General features: G+C 43.3%; 1 protein-coding gene across 1 annotated transcript; it reads right to left on the reverse strand.

Moving 5' to 3' along the window:
- Positions 1–1,976: 1,976 nt before the first annotated feature.
- bmp16 (bone morphogenetic protein 16) lies at positions 1,977–12,606 on the reverse strand. The gene is made up of 4 exons (XM_070905634.1): positions 12,584–12,606; positions 11,497–11,580; positions 5,737–6,110; positions 1,977–4,529 (listed from the first exon to the last, which is right to left on the reverse strand). The coding sequence occupies exons 1-4, from the start codon at positions 12,604–12,606 to the stop codon at positions 3,463–3,465; spliced, it is 1,548 nt and encodes a 515-aa protein (XP_070761735.1). The 3' UTR covers positions 1,977–3,462.
- Positions 12,607–17,973: the final 5,367 nt, after the last annotated feature.

The raw sequence follows: 17,973 nt of genomic DNA on the forward strand, positions 1-17,973 counted from the left end.
TGTGCAAGGATGGGCAGGTGATTGACAAATAGGCTGAGATAAAAGTGGGGCTGAAGAAGCTGTGATTTGCAAAAGGGGGATGCTGAAGGATGAGAGAGATAGATGAGTCAGGAAAGGTAAAATGGATTGTAGGTGATCGAGTGAGTAGGGGGTCATGGAGGAAAAAGGCCAGAGGTTATCACTCAACCACTAAGTGAACCATGATGTGTTACAGCTCATGAGATGAAATGTGCTGACACTAACCCAAAGTGTTATCTACCAGAACTCTGCAGAGCAGCAGAGGCACATACCATCTGTGAACATGATATCGTATGACACATCTCATGTGCACATCTTAATCTGCCTTTTTTTTTTACACTTTCTTTTCTTCTGTTTTTCTCTTCACACACACACACACACACACACACACACACACACACACACACACACACACACACACACACACACACACACACACACACACCTACACCTACCAGTGTACTCCTGAAGTGTTGAGAGGTGAAATATGCAGGAGAGGGAAGTTTAGATAGTCCCAGCTGTATGGAGCCAGCTCTTACTTTTCATGCTAAAATGGTAGCTTACAGTCCAGCTGTGTGGCCGAGTTCAAAATCTGTAAACAAAAGCTAGTCAGATCAACAAGATGTGAAGAGTTCTTTTGCAAAAACAGATAAACACCATCCTAAAATGAATAAACTAACACCAGTTTGATTGATATTCCCTTGAGTGCACAATACAAAAACAAGATTTATGAAAATTCAAAACAAACAGAGATAAATGTTTTTGGTAATGAACCCTTGATATGCAGGCGTCCATCCCCAAATCAAAGTACGGTTTTCAACAGGTGGAAATCCAGTGCAGACAATCGCCCTAGTGTTACAACTAAACGTCCACAAGTGTTCCTGCAATGCTGCTCCACAAATATGGTGTATCAGTATCAGGCCAGTAATGAGATGGTCACACTCTCCCCTATAACCACTGGGATGAAGTAAAACTGGTAACATCAAAAGAATATGCCGAAAAACTTTTTTTACACCTAAAAGATAATGTACTTTTAAGAGAAATTTTGTATCTACCGCCATGTCATCTAATGAATCTGAAGGAACCAGATTGCAGGATTCGATTAATTATCCGCAACTCTCTTCATTTATGGCAAGAAATCCTGGTAATCCTGGGAAAAGAGTGATATGTTCCTGGGAAGTAATCTCTGATCCTCCTGGGATTTAAGTAAAAAAGAGAGGATACCATGTCAGAAAAGGTTTATTGTGATTGTTTACATTCTGATCTGCAGCATCCCAGTTCATGTAGCTGCTTTGCAGGACGTTAATGGGTTATGTACAGCACTTCTGCTCCGTACTGCGCGCAAACTTCACACTTGTGCGTTTGGCGTGAAACCGAATCACATCCTGTCCCTTCCTGTTACAGGTTGTGGGGTTCACTCACCTGTAAGCTGCAGTGAGCTGGTCCATCTGGTGGTGGCTGAGAGGGCAGGGTCCAGGAATGTGGAGGTCAAAGACGCAGTTGAGTCGGTTTGACCCCTGCATTGAGGAATGACCAAAATTTTGCTCTCCTTCGTCTACCTTTTCTTTCTCTCTGTCTGTTTCCTTTGCTTTCTGCCTACATGTGTGATATGTGGCATCAGAAACATGTGCGCACTGCTCACGGGTCGTAGTGTGAAGTGATACAGTGGTTCACTGGTTTTGGCAGTAAGGATGTTCGGTGGAGATAAGACATTTGCATTTAAACCTCACTCTCAAACTCACAATTGTTTCAGTGTGAGAATACACAAATCTCTTTGGATCTTATTTCCTCCTGAACATGGCAATACGTCCACTGTAGGAAGAAGAAAAGTGAATATATAAAGTAAATATGTAAGTTTTTTTTTTAAATGCACTTGGGCCCCAGAGAAAGAAAAGCATTTCATACAAACATTTCAAAAAGGAGAAAATGGTTGATTCAAAATAAAAGCCACGTGACCGTTGTGCTGTTTGCTTTGTTTATTAGAGGTATATTGTCAAACATTTTACAAGCTGTTGCTTAAATGTTTCCATTTAGAGAGAAAAATGCAACACTGAAAAACAATTACTAAGCTCAGCAGAGAACACTTTTAAAGCCCCTGTTTGAAAGGCACTGAAGTCCCTGTTTTAATATCAGTCTTCCTTATTTTTCTTGACACATGCAGACACAACTAGCAAAGACACCTGTTGTTACACACGTCAGTAGCTACAATACATAGAGCTTTCAATTGGCTTGTTAGTTGAGCTTTTAAAGGCAACACCACTTATGTCTGCTACCAAGTGTTGTACACCAAAATGTGTGCAATGATAAGGTGGGAAGTTTAAGTAACACAGACTGTTAATTCAATACACTGAACATTTGTACGGATGTAAATCTACCATAACTTATTTCATGTGGACGGCAGGCTTTCAGTTTGCTGTATGCTCCGTTGAGTGCAGGTATCTTAAATATTTTTAAGATTAAATACACCATATTGCTGCTATTTAAATACACAATGTGTCTTTTAAGTTAGAATCGCTATTCAGTGGAATTATGTATAATCACAAGACAACCATCACTTGGATTTTCTTCACGTCTGCAAAAGGAATGTACAAAAAAAGTCTCATTTTTTAAATAATAGTGATAGTAGTACATTCAAACATTAGCATAATAGCTCCTCAGCATTATTGTTGTGGTTTTTAAATAGCTTTTGATGTAGGGGTGCTTGTAAGCGACAGTCTGTCATTACATTCACGTTCATGAAAACGGATGCACCCTACTTCTGGGTTCAAATACAGAAACAACACTGTCACACAAAGTTTAGATGCCGTGCTAGTGCCATCGTCGTATTGATAATGCTGTTGATCATCGGTAAGTCCATCAGGAAGTTACAGACTTCTGCTCCAGAGCTTAAAATGCATGTTCACGACCGCCTGCGCTGAATGTTTACCATTTTGGCTGCCCTCCGCAACAGCTAAACACATGTACATGTGCCTGTCAGACAATCGGGTGAGAGTGAGATGAGTGGCAAACACTGGAATATAGAATAGACACCTTCTGATGTTAAAGCGCTGGCTTCAATTGATGGTGTAGACAGCTGCATCATCGCTAAATGGGAAAACGTGAAAAGTAACTCCTGGCAGTCTACTTGAGTTGACCATATTTCTGCTTGCACTGCTGCCTCTGCTTTATTGTCTAATCATTTATCCTGCTGCGTGGCAGATTATGTCTGTTTCTCTCACTCTTTCTTTCTCCTGATAATGATGATTTAGCTGCTATATGCGATGCCCTTATCTCTCTCCACTCCACTCATCCTTCTTATGCTGCTACATTTGTCTCTATCAGTCTCCATGTCTGTTTGCAGTTAGCTGGCCTCTACAGTCTCTTCTTCCCACCATTCATGCTTCTGTCTTTCTTTTATTCCCTCGATGCTCCTCCGACCATTCTCTGGGTGAGCGCTCCAGCCCACTACCGGCAGCCGCAGCCCTCCACCACCATGTCCTGGTAATTCTTCAGCACCACTCGGTCTTGAGGGTCCAGGTAGAGCAGAGCGATGGGGCTGAGGGAGGTGGGGACGCAGCAGGCCCGGGGCACTGCTCCATTCACAGAGTTTACCAGAGTTTGCACCATGGCGTGGCTAGAGGAGTTCATGTGGTCGGCCAGAGGAAAGCGACACTCTCCCAGGCAGAAGAAGGCGTCGTAGCCGCTGGGCGCAATGATCCACTTGTGCCAGCCCACATCATTGAAATCTACATATAGAGGATGACGGCGGCATCTGTTACGGGAAAGGCGTTTCAGTTTCGCAGCACGACCACCATTTCTTTTCACCCTTCCACTTTCGCTCCAACTGATCCCTCCTTTACCCTCCCCCCAGCCTGGCGCTGTTTTTTTGTCCCTCCCCCAGGCTTGGTCTCTATTGCGGCCCTTGCTGCTGCTCCTGGCCCTCTCTTTTGTCCCTTTTCTCCCTCTCATCCTCTGGCCACCACCGGGGGTCCTCCTGCCATGTTTGACTAAGGGCTCTCCACGCCCGTCATGACTGTAAGTGACCAAGAGGGGTCTCTCCTGGGCCCAGCTGTGCTCGTCCTGACCCACGGACCTGCATACCCTCAGGTGTCCCTCTTTGTGTTTCCCTGCCCCCTCCTCACCTGCAGCAGAGGAGAAGTTCTGGTCAGGGAGCGAGGTGGTGCTGTTCTCAGGTCTGACCTCCAGGAGGAAGCCCAGGCTGCCAGTCCCAGAAAGGGCCTGATGGAGGAGCTCTGTATTTAGGCTAAAAGCCTCCCAGAAACCACTTGCTTTATGACTGTGGAGGCCAGCTGTAAGTAACCTTGTCTCCAGCAGTGTGGGTTCAGGGTCCTCATGGTGCTCAGAGAGGTATAGGCTTAGTCTGTGGGCCCCAGGGCCCAGGGAGGCTCTGTCACTGCGGAGGAGCCGAAGCTCAGCAGAGAGCACCCTCTCATCCTGAGGGATGGAGGAAATATTGAAGGAGATGTGCACCCTCTTATGATCCTCTGCTATGGGGCTGTCTCCAAGGGGCTCTAAGAGAAAGAGGAAGAGAGACAAGGGGGAATGGGTGTTCAGTGTGTTTTAAACTATAATTGGCTTTATTTACACTCAACAAGACACAAATGGACGCGGGCTACATTAGTCAGATTTGTCATTTGCCAGATCTTTGTGGAATGATCTCAAAAGCAGCAACATTGCCAAATTGTCTACCAAGACCAGCAAATAACTTAAGTTACCTCAAGGTACACACAAGGTACTAATTTGTACCTTGTGTGCTGTGTGTTGGTACTTAAAATTTAAGGAAGTAAAAGGTGCACCTAGCCTAGAGTTAATGGCAATAGCCATTTATGGTTGTGTGAAGTACTGTACTGGTTTTGTAGAGAGTCTTCTCCTCTTTTATGTTTTTGAATTGTACATTTTATTTATCGTATCAGACTCAAAGCTTGATGATCAACTGGGCAACCCCAGGACCCTCTGCCCCCAAAAGCCCCATGTTTACAGCATGTCAATTAGTTTTGACATTTTGATTAATTGCAACTTTGTTTTTGTGTATAAAGTACTGATACAGTACACTATCAGCTAATATGAATGTCTGAACTGTTATACTACTTTTGTAGAGACAGTTTATTCCTGACATGACCCTGCTGATTAGATTAATTGACACAAGCATGCATTCAGTGACTCGAAATCTGCTTCAGGGACCGTGTGTCAAAATCTAGCTTTATCAGTTTAGTTTATATTATCCCAACGTAATGAATATTTCTAGTAAATTACCACAAACTGGAATTAATGGGAACTTGGGGGCAACAGGGTACTTTCACAGAGGGTGGTAGGTGGGGGCCCATCAGCAAATGTTTGCCCTGGGTCCCCCTAACAGGTTGATCCAGCCATGATCAGGACTGCAGTGCAGAGTCCAAGACAACATCCCCTTCAGATATATCTGATATATCTAAGCATGCTCTCTCACATGTTTTGAAAGACTTTAGGATTGTGACAACTCTTCTTATCTGAGAGTGCACAGATGTATCTTACATAGATTGTTAAATGGTGAGCCATAAATATGATCTTTATGTTTCATCTGTGGCTGATAAAAGAATTCAACAGAATGCATAAGCAGCTTCCCTGAAGTTCAAAGGCTAAACTCAACCCAAACAATTACAATTCAGATATTTAAATGGTAGTTTTACAATCAGTAAAATAGGTTGACAGCATGGCATCCTGATGTGCCAGTGAGCTTACCATTGTGGTGAAAGCTGCGTACGGTGTTAGCTTGCTTGATGTGCTGGCTGGGGAAGCTAAATGAAGGGTCCTCCACTAGATGGTACTGCTGCTGGTGGAAGCGGTAAAGATCCAGGAGGTACCGGGGCACCGGCACTCCAGGCCGAGGGTCGGGCTGCGACTGCAGGCCCAGCCGGCTCAGGAGGAGACTCTGGATGGTCTGAGCCAGACTGGGCTTCAGGAGGGAACCAGCTGGCGGGGGCAACAAGGAGGTAGGCATGGGGGACGATGGGCCATGGTCGATCTTGCTGGTGTCTCCACCCTGGCGACCAGACGAGGCTTGAGGTAGCAGCAGGACCATGAGGATCAGGAGGTTAGCAGGGAACATGGTGGACCTGGAGGTATATATGACGGTGAGGAGAGATGATGGGAGGACAGGTGAGGTGGAGAAAAGAAGAGAGGAAGTGGTAAATAGAAGAAAGAGTGGACAAAAGCCATCTGAACATCAAGACCCCAAACTTAACCTAACCCAAACTTGTGAAGGCAGTTTGCGCAGAGTCTTTCAGTCCTTTTAAATTGAGGTGCTTTGAATTCACGTATTCGTGCACAATATGAAATTTGCAAAAGAGATAGCTCCTCTGAGATGCTTCTGGACTGTATATCATGCTTATGTCTTCTCCTTCCTGGACACACTAGTTTCTCATTAGTCTTTAGCCTTCATGTGGCATATGTTCAAGAAGTTTACTGTCCACATATCCATATGAAGTTGTTTGCTTGTTACTCCTGGCAGTTTGTTTTCTCTCTGTTAATTTATGGCGGGCTTCTTACCCCCAAGGCCCATATATCTCCTAGGACACCTAAGCAGGGGTAATTAAACAGTCTCTATCTGTAATTTAATCATGCTGTGTGTTTGTGTGAGGCAGAAAGCCTAGTGCTGTGTATGAAAGGCATCTAGCATTAATCAACGGCTGTGGACTCTAGTGACATGTGATGGAGTTGTAGAGGCTCGTCACAATGACAGATTACTAGATTTGTTTCTTGTCTCTACCTTTTCAAATCACTGGAGAATGTGTGTATTAAAATATTCATCTTTCTTTGTCTATATTAATGAGTAAAGAAGACAGAAATATTTCAATTTAAAGGTCTAATTAAATTGACCCCTAAATTACAGGTATATTTACTTACAGGAGCTTTACCTTGAGGTGCCAACTGATCGATATGCAGGCCTGATTGAATGAGTTACTGATATAAACAAACCCTCAGAAAACATTTATGACTCAGATGTGGCTGTTGTCTGATGTTGATCCTAGTATATGAACACCTGCCAGTTTAGTCTGAAATCAGGGTTGAATCCTGCATTTTGAATTTTGGTGGGAAGACGAGCCTTTTGTTTGCATTTAAATGAATTATGTTCAAAAACATTACATTGCAGCAATCACTGCTCATTGACTCTGGACTCCTGCAGGCCAGGCGTTAAATTGTTCTTTTAGAATAATATGGACATACCTTCTACAGGAATGTGGACACCTTGTCTTGCTTTGGAAAGATTAATGTATAATTAATGTATATTGTCAAAGGGAAAGAGAAGAGCGTTTCCTGTATATCAAATTTTTGGAGAGTCACAATTTTGAATGATTTGGAAGGTGTTTATATGCAATATGTTGACGTTCAGTGTCAAATAAGAATATGATTAAAACAAACTATGTTCAAAACCTAGTATTACATTTTGCCAATGCATGCAAAATGTGTGATTGCATGTGCTGCAGAACTTGTGTGTGCAATGCAATGACTTCTTTCACAGCCAAGATCTGCAGAAAAAGAGGAAAATGAAAATTAAGGAGACACAAGAGATTGGTTTCATTAGTGTTTTGTGCAGAGAAACATGTTCAATGAAGGACGATAAAGGTTAAAAGTTAAAATAGAGTGTAGCTGTGCATGCAGTGATGATGCCATGCTCCCGACAATCTGTCCCTGCTCACCTAACCAGTGTGTTTTTAATAAAGACATGGGTCCTCTTGAACCTCTATTGGTACCAAAAAATCCCTTCAGTGGGTCCCAGAGAGAGAATTATTTGCACCTATGCAGAAGTGTCCTCAAGGGTAGTGTTATGATATGAGTTCCCCACAATGCTGATGTCCCCTTCGTCCTTTAAGCTAAACTTGATTGTGTTGAGAGAGTTCAGTCTCCTTCAGCTGACTCAAAACAAATGATCAGCTTATGTCCCTCCATTGACTCAGTGCGGGAACACGACCACAGACAGGGGTCACACAATTACCACTACGACCTGGCTAACACCCTGCACCTCTGTAGTGCAGGTGTTAATAACTGCGCCAGTAATTAGAAACCAGCAAGTTAAACGGCCCTCTTGACCTGAAGAGGGTCAGAGCGGAGGAGTAAAACCGGTCAGAGACGAGATCTGAACAGCAAATGAACTAAAGTGCTACATAATAGAGTAGAAAAGACTTGAATCATGTACCCATTGTCACCCCTGGTTGGCTGGACAAGTATACATGATCCTTTTTCAAAAGAAAGTGCACCTGAATTACTGTCTATCACTTACTCTAAGAAGAACTCCATGTTTGTAGTTATCTCTTTCCTTGTCGGAGCTCTCACATATCTCCCTCCTCCATCTCTTTATCTCATCTCTCTAAGGGACAGAGAATTGATTGAGCCCTCTACAGCGAGATAACAGAGGTGTTTATGGCTGAGCGAACACATAATGACACTGTAATGTCCGCTAATCTTACCACCCTGTCAGAAAAAAAGGGTTAAAAGGAGGTCACAGGTGTGAAGGTGTGTATATTTTTATGTACGTGTGTGTTGTTCATGTGGTACGCGGTTCAAAGGGCAGGCCTGGGAAAATAAGGCACCTCCAAGCGTGGGATTGTTGCAAGCTATCCATTAAACTCTCGCAGCCCCACCCAGGGCTGTTTCACCTGAGGCAACGCAACACAGGACAATTACAGATTAGACACTGTGCTGGACAGCCTCTCCCATATGCTGTGAAGGCTTGTAAAGCAGATTAAGGACAACAACACCACCTCTCCTGTACTTTCCTCATCTACAAAACCACCCAGGTGACTCTGAGGTTCAAAGGTTCAGTCGTCACACAACAGGGTGTGTCACAGCCTGTGCGAGGCAGAGAAACACGAACGAAAAGAGAGAAAGAGGTAGCAAGGGGAGGCCAGCTTGCCCTACATCACTTTGACATACATACAGCCTCTCTGTTCTCCCTGCATGTCTGTGTTGTGACGGGTTCTGTCTAATTTAAACTGGGCGAAGAGGATCCAGGCCTAATTTAGCATCTTTATGTGTCATGTGCATCAGGGTACCGCCCACCCTGATGTTGACTCAATCCAGTTAGCTGGAAAAACTGACATTTTTATGATTACACCCCTACCAGTTCCTGCTTTTATGTCTGACTATCCCTGCCTCACTGTACTCTTTTTAGTCTTGCTCTCTCTGGCATGAATGTGGACTAATCAAATGTTCTTGGGGGAATAAAGGAGGAGAGCCGTGTGATGAATGGGTCAGGGATAAGGTGAGATGAAGGGTTGGGGCTCAGCAGCAGTGTTTATGCATCATTCCCCTGTGTGCACGCTCAGCCTATTAGACATATTAGATGTGACCTGACCCCCCCGAGCAGACGGTAGCTTGACCCTGGCGCGCGGCAGACGAGTGTCGTCGCCGGCCTGCCCCGTGTCTTTCTGAACTTGCTGATTAAAAACCTCTGACCTCCGCCGTCCGTTTCTAACTCCTGCTTTTGTCATGTTTCTCTCTCTGCCTCTCTTTTTATCTGTTTATTTCAAACCCTGCTCCCTTTCCCCTTCCTCCTTCCTCTTTGCATTCCTTGAACTTTGTCCTTTTGTTTCGTCCTTTGTGTTGTCATAGAGTATATAACTGCCTTTCTGTTTTCTCCTTCCTCTCTCTTGATTCATCCATCAATTTCCCTCTCTTCCATTTTTCTGACTTTCTCCTCAGTCTCTTGGTCTTTCTTATTAAAAATGTCTGTGCTTCTTTGCATCACCTTCCCATTCCCTAACTCCCTCTCTCCCTTTCCTTGTCATTAATGTTGCTCTTTTTTCCTAGGCCTTAAATGAATGTTGTTTTTGCGGAAGAGTGCGGCAGACTGTTGCCGGGCCAGAGGGCCGGAGTGTCACCGCAGCCGGCTGATTTATCCACCGCCGCTGTCTTCATGTTACGCCTGGTCCCTCAACTTTCCCTTCCTGTTGTTCTTCCCGTGTTTCTTTTCCCAAATTCCTCCTCTCATTCTCCCTGATCTCCCCCCTCCTTCCAGCTCTCATTTTTCTATGCTGTCGTCTCTTTCTTTCAGAACATGATATGAGCAGCGCACATGCCACAGGGTTAATTTCCTCGCTCTGAGCTTACTCAAATACTCAAAAATATGTCATGTTGGACAGCCTCATGAGCCCCAGTGTGATGTACAGTGTACAAATACACACCTGAGAACACTTCTGAGGAGACATCTGTATTCACCACCTCTCTTTTTCCACAGCAGCCCTTACACTGTGCCATATAAACTGAGCATTGCACGCCATAGTCTGTATAATTAACTGTGAGGTTATGACTGCACAATATTCCCCATGCTTACCTAGTCATTAATGCACGACTTTGAGCTGTGGAGTTAATATATAATGGGGGGCGGGGTGAAAAATGTCCAAAACAGTTGCTAGTGGAGTCATGGTTCTGCTCTCTGAGGCGTAACAGATGAAATCATTAGAACAATATTCCAGGTAGGCTGCTGTGTGGTTTTATTGGACTCTATTAGAACAGCTCTGTAATTCATCCCAGCTGGACCGATTAGCTGGCTAATGACCCAGACGTCAAACGTCCGTTTCTGTTAAACACACATGCAGACACACACACACACACATGTCCATGCTATGAACAGTACAGGGTTTAAACACATGCTACCTGCCAGGCAGAGTGAGCACTAACATGTACATAGAAACACACGCCAAGATGTGTAACTGTGGAGGAGCTGGGCTGTAAATATGTGAGAGCAGTTGGAAATAGATTTAGACACACACCTGGTGATTCGCTACCTCCACGACACAACTGCAACCTGCTCTTGACTGATCAGGTATCGCATCTATACACACTCACACGTGTGTATAGATATATATGTTTTGGCTTTAGTCTCGTGTGTGTGAGTTTGAGCAGAGCATCAACAGGTTGCCATGTATTTACAACGTGTCTCTTTCATCTTCATGCTCCTTTTTTGTTTTTTTTCTCAGTTTATCTCCTCTTCTGTAACAGCCTGGGATGCCCGGAGGTCTCAGTGACACACAAGTGCATTGTGATTTACAGGAGGCCCCATTGAGGCACAACACTGCACAAGCATCAATGGAAACACTGACATGTCTAACCCTTGACTGCTGAAAGCTCAGCGACTGCTCGTGCGTCTGACAGCTAAACCGTTGTGAAATACAGAACAAAAACACACCTCTGCTTTTCACATTAAAGCTGCTGAGGGCTAATACTTAGGGCCAATTCATGCTGTGTATGTTGCAGCGGTGGCGAGTTACGTTATGGTCTTTGAACTCATAATGGGCACATTATTCTCGGACAAGTTGCTCACCGGACAAGATTTTGATTGAGAAACACAGTGTGCCAGCAGTGTATGCATGTGCAGGAGTGTGTGTGTGTGCGTTGTTCCCCAGAGTGACTAATGGTTTCAGCAGCACAGTTCCTGTGGCCTGTGGCTTGACAGACAGATGTGTATGTGTGTGTGTGTGTGTGTGTGTGTGTCGTACTCACGTCCAGGTGTGGTGGGATGTATGCAGAGTCCATGGTTTATCCTTGAGCTCCAGTGTTACGATCCCCCGGCTCTCGCTCACGCTCCTTTGGACAGAATGGACAAAGTGGACTATTTGCCTCTTTTTTCTCTCTCGTCTTCTCTCTCTCTCTTTATTTTTTATTTTTTTACCTCTCTCAAGGTAACCAGCGCCGGTCTCTCCTATGTCTCCTATGTAAATGGACTGTAGGTAATACTGCTCTCTCCATGTTTTTCTCCCCTCTCTCTGCTCAGCTTCTCATCCTGTTGTCAGTGTCAGATAAGCAAACTCTTAAAAACATCCACCGGCTTCCCCGCTGCCTCCCTGACCTCTGCTAGTAGGCTACTCCCTTTCTCTATCGCCTGCACTTCCAACCCTGGTGGTTTAAAACACACTAGTATCGCCGCTTTGCTTGGAAGCTGCAGGAGGAAAATTAGTTGTGTCTGTCTGTACTGTCTGTACTGTATCACCGGCCACAACTCCCTCTTGTTGCTAAACCTTCTTACTATGTCTCTCTCCCTTCCTCTTCACTCTGTTCCTCCCTTTTGTATCTCCTCCCCTTTTCCTCTCTCTCTCTTTCTCTCTCTCTCTCTCTCTCCCACACACACACACACACACACACACACACACACACACACTTATTCTTTTGCTTTTTTTCTATGCTATACTAAATGCCCAGCTGGTAAACTCAGTTTAACTCTAATTGACTTTCCTGGCCACTAAGGTCCTCCCAAATAGTGATGTCACTAAGACCGGCCCCAGTACATTTACAGGCTGTTATCTCTCTGTCTCTATCACACGCACACGCACACACACACACACACACACACACACACACACAGAAATACACAAGCAAACAAACATGAGTACAGACATTCTCAGACACATGCACAATACCACTAAAACGAAACCAAACAGACTCAAACAGAGAAGGATGTGCTCAAACACACATGCACACACACCTTCACACACAAACACGCACATACACGCGACCTGTTCCAGATAACCCTGAGGTCAGCACACAGAAGCAGACTGATTATTTTCCACATTTCCTCCTTTAACAAACTCACCTGCTGCTTTTCGTTGGCACCATTTTACGTTTCGGCCGACATGCCCGCAGACACTCGCGCCGTCATTATAAATACGAGGCCCCATGACACTGAAGAAGAGCAAGCAGATTCAGTTACAAGACAAAGGTATGAATGGATGACTCATAACAGCTGCCATGAAGTCACCTCAGTTGGGTTTTGTGATTGGATGGAAGTGAACGTTGAGGTACAAAAAAGGAAAAAGCTGTACTTCTCCACTACGGGTTGAAGCAAGGTGCATCCGTCCTTCCAGCGCAGAGCGGGTGGCGGGGTGAATTTGTATTCATGGGGTGGGCCCATGAGAAAACGTCTCTTTAGGATGCATCGTCTCACATATTAGATCTCATCTGGAGAACCACTTGCCCACGTCCCCCTGTTCCTCCTCTCTGTCCCCTCCACTTGCTCTTCCCGTCCACTCGTACAAACACAGTAAAAAAAAACAACTCACCCACAGACCTCATTCATCCCGAGGCTGAGTAATTGTCCCAATGCAGAGCAACACAAACACACACTCGCTCTGCTCTCCCAACACACACACATTTTCGTTCGCCGTTTGGTAATTATCAGACTCTGGGCGCTTTTGTGAATAATTTTTTGAAGAATTTCACAATCACATCAATGAATCGTCTGACTGGGAGGTGTGGAGAGTACTGGGCATGACCCTCAGCTGGGGTTAAAACCCTCATGTCAGCACACATCGTCAAACATAGCCCACCACCAACTTCACTGTCAGTCAGTGTATTGGGTCTCAAACTAACTCCTTCTCATTGTCATCCATTGTTGAATCTGTGGTAAAAGTAGATATTTCAGGGCACAATGTCTCTGACCAGTTTACACCTTATTATCACAGAATACCACTCTCATGTTTGTACAATAAGTATGGAGCTGGAGCAAGGAGACGATTAGCTTAGCTTAGCGTAAAACTAGAAGCAGGGGGCAACAGCTAGGAAGCTACTGCATGCTGTTACTGTTTGTTTATGGATAAAAAAAAAAAAGATATACCGTGTTAATTACTTGAGAGGTGTTAGAGGGCATATTTTTGAACTTTGGTCAGTGCTAATCAGCTCCAGGCTCTAGCTTCATAAAGCTCAGACATAACAACAGTGGTATTGATCGTCTTACAAGTCTTGGAAATAAAAAGTGTATTTCCGAAAATTCTCCTTAAACTATTCATTTAAGTGAGGTAGAAGTTAGAAATCTACCAATTGAACCCCATTCTACCGTTGCATTCGTTGTAGGTCACTCTGAAAATGCTGTCAGCTACACTCAAAAGGCTGATTCTAATCCATTAAAATAATAACAAATCTTGTCTATTTTCATTACTGATAAGCAACTATAGGTTCAGGAACAAAGAACACGTCTGGCTGTAATCTATATAGGTGTGTCTGACCCTCTTCCCCTTCAACCTTCCCTCCCAAAGCCCTTCCCTCCCTTTTCTTTTTCCTCTTGTCCTTCTCTCTCATTACAGGAACCACAGAGGGGAAGATGAAGCCACGAAGCCCCCGCCCCGAGTCTCACTCTCTGGGTTCCTGGCTGCCAAACCTCCCGGCACATCATCAATCCCCATTTGACCCTCTGTTCATCCTCTTGTGCTTTACTCCATTTCACCCCACCTCCATTTCCACTTTGTTCGTTAACTGACCCAAAAGCATACCCTTACTTTTCAGATTGTTATTTTTAGTTAATTGCAGTGAAAATCTAATCGCAAATCCTCTAGACTCAAATCCTGCTTTATATAGGCAATCTACCACTGTGACTTTTAAGGAGCCATCTTGTTTTTTGTCAAAAGCTGTGAGCAGGGGTTGTCTTGAAACTATTCCTTATTGCTGCATTCAAGGAGACTCTGCGTCTGGTATTTGAGAGTCCAAAAACATGCTTGAGTTACAGTGTTTTCTCCAGGAGATCAAACCCAGAAGACAAACAGTAAGCAAACATAGACACCGTTAAAGCATAGAGAGTTTTACAGTAATTATGGTCCCTGTTTGCAACAACGTTACCATAACAACGAAAACAACAAAAGCAACGTAATGCTTACAACTGCCTGGATGGTGATAAAATCTGCCTTGAACATATAGCCGGCAAAAATGTAAAATATACACAATTTTTAGAAAGCCTCGTAAACCTGGCTGACCCACAGGCGGGCCAGTCATTACAAACTCATGTTAAGCAGCCAAACTTCAGAACTTGTATTTATTTATTTATTTATTTATATTTTAAAGTCAAGTCTCCAAAGATATCAAATATGTCAGGTTAAATTTAGGGGAAATATGTACAAATGACGCAGAAGACATCCAGAATATCTTTATCATATACCTGGAACGAACTAAGAAAGAATATATACATATACATACATGTGAAACTTTAAGGCTGTGGGGTAGCTGGTAAGATGAGTTTTCCAACCTTAAAGCTCCACTTAAAGGGGCAAAATAGGACTAAAACATGGAAATTCACTGGTATGAGATGTATGATGATTTGTATAATAAAAACAGATAAAGGCCTACAGACATTCAGGGTTTAGACCTCATAGCTGAGCAACAGCTCTGCCTTCTCCAAATGAGCAGTAATTCCAGCCTCCAGGTTTCCCATCCTCTGGAAAAGCCGTCGGCTGCCTGTCCCGTTGACTTCCGACGGGGGTGGAGAGAAACTTTTAAAGTAATACCTCACCGCCCTCTTAACAAGCCATCCATCCGTCCTGCATCCCTGTGTTCCCACCTCCATATCTTTATCCCTCCGTCCCTCCATGGACACAGAGAGCGAGGCCTCGTCAGGAGAGGAGGAGGAGGAGGGTGTTTGAACTTATTCCCAGTTCAACTACCTCTCTTCCTTCTTTTTACTCTTTCAGCAAATTGTCGCACATAATCACTCATCGATCAACATGGCCATCAGTCTCTCTGTGACAGTGGAGAGGAGGGCAGTAAATCTGGATAGAAAGGTGACTTGGCCACATAGCAAAACAGTAACAGCTGTAAACACACACACACACTCACACACACACACACACACACACACACACACACACACACACACACACACACACACACACACACACACGCCCACTGTGTGAAGTAAATACTTCCAAGGTGATAATATGGGAATTTATGAGGCTCTTTATCCCTTCAATAAATGGCCCAACAATCCACATTATCTGTACACAACACTCTATGAAACTGACTGTTGATTGTCGTTCAAAGGTAAATAAGTGTTGAAATAATGGACGGACTGTGTCAAGTTCACAACGAGTACATCCACAGCAGAACCCGAGACTAAGATTTGTCTGTGTTAAAGTCACTGCAATAGGGATGTTATTGCTGTTGTAACTTTAAGTAGTAAGGGTGATATTAATAAAACTGTCTTTGTTTATTTTGCTTATTTATTTTTTCATCATAACGCTTGAACTTCAAGTGTTGCAGTTTTTGTGGAAATGTAAATGAGAATATAAACCTTATTAGAGAAATCTTTGGAAAGCTGCAGTTGAAAATGACTTGTGAATCTGAATCATTATGTTATTAACCAGAATAAGGTCTTGACTCTGAGTTTAACTCTGACTTTGAACATTTTTCAGTGGCGGTGGCTCTGATCTAACAAGGTGTAGACTCAAATGCTCCACTGACAGACAGAACTGGTGGAGCAAAAGCAAAGTTTACTGTCATTGACTGTCTGATGAGAGAATCTGATGTGCAGCACAAAAGTAAATGTTGCCACATTTTTCAGGAAAACATGTTATAATACTGTTTCTGTTTGTATGGCTGCTTTTAGTCACTGACTTAAAGCTGCACTAGTCAATATTTTTACAGGTCAAATGACTGTGTCTAATTTGAAATGGGTCGCTTGTAATGATGAACCCACAGATAATTATCACATGACTGCAGTTCGCTCTCACCTCTACAGAGTGTTTTAACATATTTTAGCTAATTGTTTGAGTTTTCTGGCACACAACTTTACTGGTTTGCTTCACTCTGTTTTCAGATCTAAAAAACCTAACGGCAGGCAGACGATATCAGTCACTAGCTAATGATAGTGGTGAAACATTTAGCAGCTAAAAAGACAGATATTTTTCTCAAGAGTTGAAGAAAACCAAAACAGAGCTAAAACAGGAGTGAATATTTGACATATACTAGCCAGGTGGCGAGAGACACAACTCTATATGAATGCTAGTGCTCTGCCACAGCTTTTCAGTCAAATACTAAAAGACTGCGACTGCAAAAGTTGGCAGTTTTGTCCCTCACAGAGAACAGCAGCTGTGGGCAGCTTGAATTCATGTTGGCATGAATAACTGATTTCATAAACATCCATAGTAACTTATCAAATCATTCAGTTTTTTTGGAAATTGCTACAAAAAGCAGGAGGAGAAATTAGATACAGCTGCTATTTTCATGAATGGATTGTGGCAACAAAATCCGACATGTTTTTGCGTCTTCAAGTTATTAGGTCAGTGCACAACATAAAATGATCGTATGTTGAAATCTGCTTCAGTTTAAATGAACGGGCCATTTTTATCCGGACAGTCGAACACATTCACTGCAGCTGGAAACTGAAATGTAAAGTCACCTCTTTCTCAGCTGTTAAATCGTTTAATGTAAACCTGTGTGAAAGCGAAAATCGCTTCACTTTGAACCATAGAAACAGTTAGAATTAACTGATTATTTACTGTAACACTGAGTGTTGTGAGCTTGTAAAGGTTTTGTTGTGTTGCAGATGACTTAGTAAACAACAAATACTTAGCAATGAGTGCCGTCACTGTTGTAAAAAATGAAACCAGTGAAGCGACACTGATAAACATCCACATAATGTGAAGTGTTGTTTTGGAACTTGTGCAAACAATGGAGCTTAATGACTTGGTCGTCTGCAGCCTTTTTCGAAAATCAAATTTTCCTGAGAAGAGCACGTCACGGAGCAGAGTGAGTCATGAGAGAAAAGCCTCACAGCCCCGAAAATAAGCAAAGATTGATGTTCAAACACTTAACGTGATCGATGCCTCACCAGGAAACAGCCTGAATGACAAACATGAAGAACTGGAGAGTCGTTCCTGTGATGACCTTACATTTACCTTCATTGTTTGTTTGTAATGAAGTTAAATTGTTTTGCTTTTTCCAGATGCCTTCGATGTGCCAGCATGAAACTTTGTAGACTTCAAAGAAAAAAAAAGATGTAATTCTTTTTGTCTCTCACTGTTTACTATTTGTTTGGATTACTTCATCATTAACTTATATCGGTCAATTTCAGAATACACTTTACTTTGTCAAACTGAGCTTTGAACAGCTCACGACGATAACCTAATGAGAAGACTGGAAACGACAGTAAGGTTTACATGGTTTAGAACAGCATATACATTATAATAATGACAAAACCCAGCAGGAATGACATGCAACATA

The sequence above is a fragment of the Enoplosus armatus genome, chromosome 5, assembly GCF_043641665.1.
Source record: "Enoplosus armatus isolate fEnoArm2 chromosome 5, fEnoArm2.hap1, whole genome shotgun sequence".
NCBI lineage: Eukaryota > Metazoa > Chordata > Actinopteri > Centrarchiformes > Enoplosidae > Enoplosus > Enoplosus armatus.

Excerpts from the sequence above, each read along its gene's own strand:
- bmp16 (XM_070905634.1), bottom strand. The coding sequence starts at position 12,606 with ATGGTGCCAACGAAAAGCAGCAG. Across the intron at positions 11,581-12,583 it reads GTGCCAACGAAAAGCAGCAG|GAGCGTGAGCGAGAGCCGGG; the intron begins GTGAGTTTGTTA and ends TTCTGTCCAAAG. Across the intron at positions 6,111-11,496 it reads ACATCCCACCACACCTGGAC|GTCCACCATGTTCCCTGCTA; the intron begins GTGAGTACGACA and ends ATATACCTCCAG.